Below are 9,570 nucleotides of genomic sequence, written 5' to 3' on the forward strand. Positions count from 1 at the left end.
TCATTAAATAATAATAATAATAATAAAGAATGGCCCAATACACAAGATTCTTGCTATTTTAGAAAGCTGAATATATGCAAATATTTCAAACCTATGATCTCCAAATAAACAACTTTTCTGCTCCTCCAAGGCTCACCCTAAGAAATAACATAGCATATGGTATGAAAAGTCCCACATTCGCAGCAAATGATGATAAGGATCTGATCCTCAAAGTGGTGGCAGTGCCAACCCTAGCACAAAGAGGAGCCACATCCAATAATACAAAGGCTATAGAAAACAATCAAGTGGGCATGATAGTCGATTATGGCTAATGACAGAACAAACCAGAAAATTTTGAATTACAGAACGACTGCTAGGTTGTCTCCCCTGACTGCAACATCCTCCACTGGAGTTGATCATTCTCATCATTAGCTAACTGCTATTACCATTTGCAAAGCTTTCTAGGATGTGGTTATCAGTCTTTATCGCAAAGGCAACCAAGCAATGGTTTAGCTCTCGCAAAACGATAGCTCGGTGCCTTTGCTATCTAAGGATGTCTGCCTGGAAGACTAATTCCTAACTAATTGAGATACTGTCATGCTGACAGACTTGAGCCGCACGTAAGGTTCAAGTTCAAACCTTCTGGTGCTAGTCAAGTTAGGGAAAAGCCGATGACTAAAAGAAATTCAGATACAACCACAGCAACTGATAAAATGATGGCTCACAACTAAGCACCACAATGAAAATAGAGAACAACTTCATAAATAGCTCTTAAGCATGAATGCCACATCTGTTGTCTTTAAATAAAATTACATGGAAGAATATTTCAGCAGTATGTGAACGGTGATGCAGTTCAAACCTCCATTGAATGAGCCTTGTCATTTGAAATTGGTCTGGCTCCTTCCCAGAGTTCCCTTAGTTCATTTCTTGACCATGACAGGAAGATAACAGGCCCCAAAGTTGACGGAACCTGCAGTGTACGATCAACAATGGCTGTCATCTTGCAATCTGATTATTTTTTAATGATTTATGCAATTTTATATATACACTCCTAATTTTGGGATGTATACTACTCTTGTTTCTCTGCCTCAGAACAAGAGTAGCTATACTATTTGAGACATACAACACCAGAGGTGGAGCCTCATGGAAGCACTCGGGAATTGGGTTTAGTAACAGAACAGATGCCAAAGCCTTTCGATTAACTTTTTTTTTAGTATTAAAACAGAAGTATTTATAATTAAGCTTCATGAGGTCCGCCAGCCTTTGATGTTTAAGACATGAATAATAACAAGAATAAAAGGATATTTCAAAAATGATTTATGGCCTCAATTCTAATAGATTGATCTAGATAAAAGTAATAGGTGAGTTGGTATTAATGTTTCATACAAATTTGTCAGATTCCTATACAGAGAATACTTGTGACAGCAACAGCATATGCATACTGCGTGAAGGCACTGGCTTATGAAGAAAACTAATATTGAACACGGATGAAAACAATTGATACCTCAGATGAATGAAACTCACCAGATAAAGAAGAGCAGGTTGAGGAGACTGACTCAAGATCCCAGCAGCCAAAGCAGTGATCAGTCCAGCTGCATAACCAGAAAGTCCATACCATATATATTTATGCCCTTTTGAGGAAAAGGTCTCCAATGAAATGTCCATATCTCTATTCTTTCGATGGTCAAAACAGAAGACCAAAGCTAGAAGCATTCCAGGAATGGCCTACAGAATCAGCAAAACCTTTGTTATGGTAATTTAGTTGGAAAGTTAATGAAACAGGCAGAGTAATCGTGGCTGTAGATAAATAGACATGTAAAAATTTGGAAGTTCAAATAAACAGGCTAAAAACATATTCAAGTGCTCTGCATCATTATTCGTAGATAGCATGCAACAATTTCAGTTCAACCTCAATAAAATGTACCATTACCCAATCAAAGATATGGTGACAAAATATAAAAGTGAAAATATATGATGACAAAATATAGAAGTAAAAACTAAACTGAAACATCATGCAACTAATGCTTTCCCAACAGATGAAAGAGGAATCGTTTTAGACTATAGCCAGCCAAAAAAGATAAGACATACCACACAATTTCAGCCCCCATTATGTAGGCAACGATAAGTATAGATTTTACCCATCAAAAGACAGAATTTGAGATGTTCAGTTCATAAAAGACGAAAGGATTGCAAAGTTGCATTGACTAGATAATTGCAAGAAGTTGCTTCATCTGTAAAGCAAAATTTTGCTCAGCTTAAAGAATTAGACATCTGAATTATTTGGGTCTGTGTAAATATAGACACAATATACAAATATAATAACCTTCCACAATGACAAGAGAAACTGACCTTTCCCATTTATGCATTTGCTTATTTCTCTTGTTTCTTGTTACTGCATTAAGCATGATACATTAACTAGCAAAATCTAGGGAATATGTCCACCTCTTGATTTACAAAAAGGAGGCAGGCACCACTAGAATTGGAGAAAAAAGAGTGTTGCAGTTGGGGTGTAACTTGGACAAACCTGTAAGATTTAAATTAAGAATAATAAAACTGAGAAAATTCAAGGATCAGAAGGACTCAGAGTGTTGGATATAATCCAACACATATCTGAAACAAGCCAGGTACAATATGCATACAGAATTAGGATAGCCATATGCAATTTTTCTCGGGCCTATTTTATTATATATAAAGTAAATAAAAAATAAGAAAAATCCATGAACTTCGCATGGAAAACAGAGCTCTTTCCCTTTTCTCCTAAAGTCTTAATGCCTTCTACACTATGCTAGCTATGCCATCCACTATCAAACCTCCATTCCTTCCCACCATAAGCCATGCCGCACACTGATCATGATCCCGAGTAGCTACCAGCCAAGCCAAAGCTCCAAAAATGCTCCATTAACTATATATTGAAGAGGCTCCTACAACACCAGAAGAACAAGCGCTTCATGGTTTAATGGCCCCAGTGCTTCAGCATCCCTGTCACCCCTGCCGCTTGTATCTCCTGCACCAACACTACCTCCATCATCCGCACCAGCAATCCAACCAACATCACCACCAATACCTTAAGGGTCTTCATTTCCACCTCCTTGAACACCAACAATGACCATAACTAGAAAGGGAGAAGGGGGCAGGCTAGATTCCTTATCGAGACAATCACTCCAATACAATATCCTTCCTAATTCAGTTCAAAATACTTATTGGCCTCATCCAAGTACTCGAATTGGCAGCGGTCAAGAATTTTGTTTGCCGTCCGCTCCAAGCTGCCACGACTGCAGTGTTCCATGCTGCCCTCAACAATTTTGCTTCGTGCCTATGTAGTTATATGGTGCATAAGGAAAGAGATTGTATAAATAACTGCCACACCATAACTCCTCTTTTGCAACACATGGCGATCACATACGTATCAGACTTGTGGAAATTTACAACAACATGACTAATTTGATAGCAATAATAACTCGGCATCACCAAGAACAAAATTAACGTAAATATGAGACTATCAGCAGAAGTTGTTTACAGTTGTTCACAGATAAGTGTTGCCCGACCACTAAACAGATGGGTCATCTAAAAATAGGGACGAGACAAAATATTATATTATTTGTAGATCTTCCTTTACGGAATCTTATATCCTTGCTGATAGGTAGGTTTGGTGTTTGGATCAATTAATTGTGCTGATATGAGTTTGATATACATGATGGCAAACTAGCAAAAAAGGTTATCCGTGGCAAGTATCTAGCAGAGAAGAACAAAGCATGACACTACATACAAAAGTTGACAGAGCAGCAAGAGATTATCAAGGCTGCATATATAGGGGGGTGTGTGTACATTGTACCGTAAATGAATGGCACGTATAGTGTAGCCATCCAACATTGGTCCAAGGATTTGATCAAACACAGTGAATATCAGCGAGAAAGTGGGGTCAATTATCAATTTTATAAATTCTTACATTTTATCATGCATACTCATCGATGCTTGCTGAAATCATATTCAGATAATTAAGCCGCAACTAATTTATTTTTTACATCTTTCATGATAATATCACTCAATATCAGTTGTGACTATTCAGCTTCACTCAAAGCACATGATTTGCATCTGACTAATATCCAATTCGCATATGTATCATATTAGAACAAATATGGAAATGATTAATATTCGATTTGGATATGTATCCAATTAGAACAATTGCAGATACAAATTTCAGTACCAATTTAATATTTGTATTTGCATTTTATCCTTTCTATATATGTTCAGTTTTTCGACATAAACAGGCCATAGCAAGGAATAGGGATTTGAGTAATGTGTTGTCTGTAACATACTGGTGACTGACCAATACCATAACATACCAATACATGATAGTTGGTTACCTTTGCCCTATTGGCTCAAACCAGTGCACCTTGCACACTGAAACCAACCAGTATGGGTACCAATACCCAGACTCTAAGCCTTGGGTCATAGGAAATGTTATTGTAACTTAAAACCTGTACTAATAGATTGCAGAGTTAGTTGTTGAGCTTTCCAAATGGATATAATCCTAAATTTGAAAATTTTAATCTCCAAACCTGATTCATCAAAATCAATTCAGAGACTCCACCATAATGGTTGCACTAATCGTGCATAGGTTTTCAACATGTTATGTAAGATTGTGGCAGGGTGGGAGGGGTGTGGAGAACTAACTAGACATATAGCACTCCAATATATTATGGCTCAGATAGTGATGGCGCCTTCTATTTTCTCTGGATGATAACTATTCCTTAATAAACTTTAGGTGATGGCGGCATCAGGAAATTTCTTGTCACAGAACAAATAGCTGGCTATCGATTTTTGTGTCATAGACTCATAGCTTAGATCAATGTAATTAGATCTGGATTAAATAGCACCATAGCCCCATAATAGCAAGAGATCCAATGGAAGATTTGTGGTATCCAACTGGCCAACTGGAACATAAGCTGATGCATACAGTTATTAAGCAGATGATCGATTCAAAAAATCCAGTCAAAGAAGCAGTATTGAGGAAGCAATGGAGAAGAGCGCCCCCAAAGGAGTGGTGAGCCTAAGAAACCTATGATACATCGGCATTGACTAAGAAGGGAGATAGGCATGCAAGCAGTGCAGGAAATAAAATTGTCGATGAAGTTCAACTGGCTCATAACAACACCAAACTGTCAAACTAGAGGTGCAACAGGTCATCATGTTGCTGCTCATCATCATCTTTTCATTTATGATGATAATCTATGTACATTTGAAAAATCCTATGAAAAATTTGAATATATTTGTTATTAAGAAAGTCATTTTTAACTCCATAAAGGTTAACTATGAAAACATTATATAACAGAAAGCCAGTTATGGCATGGGCAGGAATGACAACATAGGCGCCTGAATGAGCAAAATGTGTCCTTGATGAAGAGCAATATGTTTCCAATTAAAGTTATAAACATTAAATGTGATATGCGAAGCACTGCTATGTTTCTTCTGTTTATCAAAGGCGTGTCATGCATCCAGATTACCAAATCAAGAGGCAGATTCGAGTGTCCTTTTTATCAAACTTATATATGATATAATAATGTTACATCCTAAAAATACCAAATTTGGTTGACCATAATAATATCACAAGACCTAACCTTGCTACAATTTTAGAAGAGTCCCAATGTGATCAAGCATTGTCAGGTCTCACTGACGCCAAGCGGAAGCTCATCAGACTTGGATTGAGTAATGTTCAGCATTAAGAAATTCTATTCATCGTAAAACTTAGGTGCATGAGCACCTAAGAAATATATACAAATGCATGAGCACTGTAAAACAACCAACATGATGTGTAGTGCAACGGACAGGAAATATACAAGTCAGAAATGTTAGATAATACTGCATAAGGACTTAGATTAAATTGTGGATGCATCAACCAATACATCCTACTTTCAAGTTGACCAAGAAAGGAATCCCAAAATACCATAAGAACAATAATAAATGCAGATTAAGAGAGTACCATACCATGTCTCCAAGGCCCAGCATCATGTACTCTCCAGCAGTGCTCCCAGGAATCAGCCCACCCATTAAATTTCTTGGAAAGACCAGCTTAACAGGCAGTTCTAGCTTTTTTGTTATCAGTTGCAAACCTGGAAGGCTCAAGCTGTTAGCCACTGTGTGCACTGGGTTAGATGCCTTCTGCGTTGCAACGGAGACCATGACATTCGCTCCAAAAAACCTCTCCGAGAAGAAGACCCAGAAAATATCATACACAAATAAGCAGACAAGAAGCAAAGTGCAGATCTTAATGTTCGGTAGCCGTACATGGCTAACAAATGCTATACATATGGAAATACCCAATAAATTATTCAGCACCCAATGCCCAGAAACGAGCCAGGCCACTACAGTTCCTATACATAGCAACAATAGTATTCCCTGGCTACGTGTAAAAGACTTGGAGCAGCATCTGGAGACAAATGGGTCCATTAAATTGAAATGGGATTTGATGCAGGCAACATAAGGAGAGAGACAAAAGAAGAGCGCAGAGGCTGACGCAATGGCTGTGAAGGAAGTAACAAGGTGGGACACTGACGAGAAAAGATAGAACATTAACAAAAGGCTGCAAGAGCTTGCGAGGGGGATCATAAGTGCTTGGGACCGGTCTAATGTGATGGATGCCTCCGAGAATTCGAGATTCCTCTCCATCTCCTTGCCATGATCCAGAGCTCGGGAAGCCGATGCAAACGTCACGAAGATTGCTGTCACTATGAGGGCGAGAGATGCAGGTTCAAGCAAGTATGTAAGCTTCCACAGTGACTCCATAGTAGCGCAAGTACACCAAAAATACTCCCCTTTCTAGTTCTCCCCCCTCTACACTCTAGTTGTGTCAATAAACCTTCTTGAAATTATTATTCCGAGCAGAAAGCTGTGTCTATTAGTTTGCGTTCCACTCGGGGATGAAATCCTAGAAGACAATATTTCCGTCATGACAGCTCCAAAATTCATCTGCGGCCACAGAGAACATACCTGGAACGGTTAAAAAAGGTTGAATCTTTGGCTGTTTCAAGCGGCCAATGTATAGATTCTTCTATTGAGACACCATATTCGATAAACTCGTAGTTGGACACAGAAATCTAAACATTTCAACAAAGGAGATTGCTTTTAGGGTTTTTGATTATTAAAACTTAAAATATTGCACAAAGTAAAGGCCTTCAACGGGAAAAAAAATTGAGAACCACGAAAAACAATTTTCTACTGAAATTAATGGGAACAAGATAGGGATTTGAACAGATAACTACCTCTAGGCCTGCGAATCGAGAAAAAGATCCCGTCCTCAACCATCGATAGAAGAAAATTTCGACTGGAAGAGCGACAAATCAAGGGAAAGAAGGGGCTTTCGGATCAGGTCTTGCGAACGAGAGGGGAGAGGGGGAAGCGTTGCTGAGGGTTTTTGGGAGGGAGTATGTGGACTTACGCGGTATCGCTTTTCCGGAAATCTTCCCCCGGAAAAGGACTTTGGGTTGGGAGCCGCGAGCGACAGCCAGCCGAAGACTGGAACTTGACCTCCTTTCGTGCTGAGTTTCCGCTATCATCACCCCCGACCTTTTTTACGCGCTTGATCGCACATCTCGGGGAATTAATGGAACCCAGCTGTAAATTTATCGGATTGCTGCCACGTGCCCATCGATATTCATCACAGCCATTCATACACGGACGACCATGATGAACCTGAAGGGACGGACCGTGTACCTGGCTCTCACATGGCAACTTCGGCCGAAGATAGAGTCCACCCTTTGATATTTTTTTTTTCTTGATGATCTTTTCTTTGATTTCCGACAAGTACCTTAGATATTATTTGGCATCACTTTACTGAAAAAATAAAAAATAAAAATTCTGTTACTACGAAAAAGGTATGTGTTTTTTTTTTCCCGCCATTTTGGTTTTATTGACTGTACTTATGCAAGCTCAATGCAAACAATTGTCGTACCAAAAAATTAAAATAAAAATTTTGTTTTCATTTTTTTAGATTTTTGAAAAATTAAAACATATTTGGTGGTCACTTTTTTTAAAAAAAATAGAAATAAAACTCTGCTTCCACCCTCACCACCTCCATTAGCCTCTCCGAGAGCTTGTCCTCCATCTACGCCTCCACCAAGAAGCAAGAACCTCCGCCAAACCAAGTCAAGCATTCCATCCTAGGCTAGAACACTGTTGGAATAGTGTGTGGAGGGGAACGACCTTACAAAGTGTCACTGCCCACTGTAAAGGGCAAAGGTTGTCACCTTCAATGTTGAGAGTGAGGCATATCAGCACGGCACCGGCGGCGTGGGCTAAGGAGAGGAGCTAGGGAAGGGGGAAGCCAAGGGTGGACTTGGCGGGGAGAAAGCAGGAGGCTTCAATCCTGGAGTTGAAGTTGAGAAAGGATTGGAAGGGAGAGATGGAGGGTTGAGGAACTTCAATGGGGGTGGCCGCCATGGAGAAGGAGGGGCTCGGCGAGGACATGGATGTCACGGAGATAGAGGGCGAGGCAGGGAAGGAGGCAAAGGCGGAAGAAGAGCTCCAACAAAACGAAGGTGGCGAAGGAGAAGGAGACAGACATGGAGGAGGAGGAGAAGAGTATGGAGGAGATAAAATCCAATTAAAAAATACAAATATTTTTTTTTCACTTTTACTTTTTTTCAAGAAATAATGATTTTTTTTTTCAAAAAAAAAATAAACATGGTTAGCAAACAACTTTTTTACCATCATATTCCATATGTCTATTTTTTAAAAAAAAACAGAACAAAGAAAGATACCAAATACTCCCTAAAGCGTAAAAGTTATGGGCCAAGGCATGTGTGAGCAATTGGAGCTTGCCATCTCGGAACCAGTGATTCGTGGGCTGGGTCTGAGCACAAGCCATAAAAGCTTCACGTAAAAGAGACGTTAAATTATGAAAGTCTTGCTCTTCTTTTTTTTTCTTTTTTTTTTTTGTAAATTCTCGATGGGAGTCGCCCTCGGCAATTTCCGGCGGAGTTCCAAGTAGGAAGGGACTTTATTTTTTTATTATTATTTTTTTATTAATCGACCGCTCAAACTGCTCTAATATGAACATAGCCAACTACATCACTGCTGCAAAATGCAAAAAAAATTAAAAATTACTGGAATCATAAAAACTCTCAAAAATATTGGACAGCAGCAAAGGAGGCGACCCAACCAGCAGTTCACTCGAGAGAGATTTTAGTGCCCCAGTTTAGCCCTATTAAAGCACCCAAGCCTTCCTTTCTCACCACCGGCGATCCTGACCTCAGAGGAGAATTTGCCAGCAATTGGTTCAAGTTTTAGACGAACACAGCCCACCACCACCGCAGCCAAACACCGCCAGAAGCTAGGCAAGGATCCAAAATCTTTTGATTAACCTTGCCACGCAGCCTCCGTCGCCCTTAGGTCGATGATTCTAATCGGCTATTGCTGGATTTAGGCCGGGAAAGATGTACCTTGTTCTGGTTTTCTTTTCCAGATTTTGGATTTTTCGGTTCTATTTTTCCTTTTCTGGCCATATTCGCTGTCGTCACTCGTCGCCGAAGCCCTCCTCCAACCTTCTGCATAGGTTTGTGATCATGGCCATAGTCTTAGTCGCTTGGAAGCTGT

The 9,570-nt window shown here is 39.6% G+C and overlaps 1 protein-coding gene across 4 annotated transcripts; it reads right to left on the minus strand.

Annotated features, from left to right (window-relative positions):
- Nucleotides 1-707: 707 nt before the first annotated feature.
- Nucleotides 708-7,548, minus strand: LOC103705534 (signal peptide peptidase-like 1). Of its 4 annotated transcripts, none has more exons than XM_026804050.2 (4): nt 7,415-7,548; nt 5,965-6,945; nt 1,504-1,704; nt 708-949 (listed from the first exon to the last, which is right to left on the minus strand). In XM_026804050.2, the coding sequence occupies exons 2-4, from the start codon at nt 6,760-6,762 to the stop codon at nt 833-835; spliced, it is 1,116 nt and encodes a 371-aa protein (XP_026659851.2). In that variant the 5' UTR covers nt 6,763-6,945; nt 7,415-7,548; the 3' UTR covers nt 708-832. The 4 variants fall into 4 exon arrangements, with proteins under 4 accessions (XP_026659851.2, XP_008787498.2, XP_038971127.1 ...); XM_008789276.4 differs by having other exon boundaries at nt 5,965-6,966; nt 7,239-7,546; XM_039115199.1 differs by having other exon boundaries at nt 5,965-7,073; nt 7,239-7,529.
- Nucleotides 7,549-9,570: the final 2,022 nt, after the last annotated feature.

This window comes from Phoenix dactylifera, chromosome 17, assembly GCF_009389715.1.
Source record: "Phoenix dactylifera cultivar Barhee BC4 chromosome 17, palm_55x_up_171113_PBpolish2nd_filt_p, whole genome shotgun sequence".
In the NCBI taxonomy this organism is placed as follows: domain Eukaryota; kingdom Viridiplantae; phylum Streptophyta; class Magnoliopsida; order Arecales; family Arecaceae; genus Phoenix; species Phoenix dactylifera.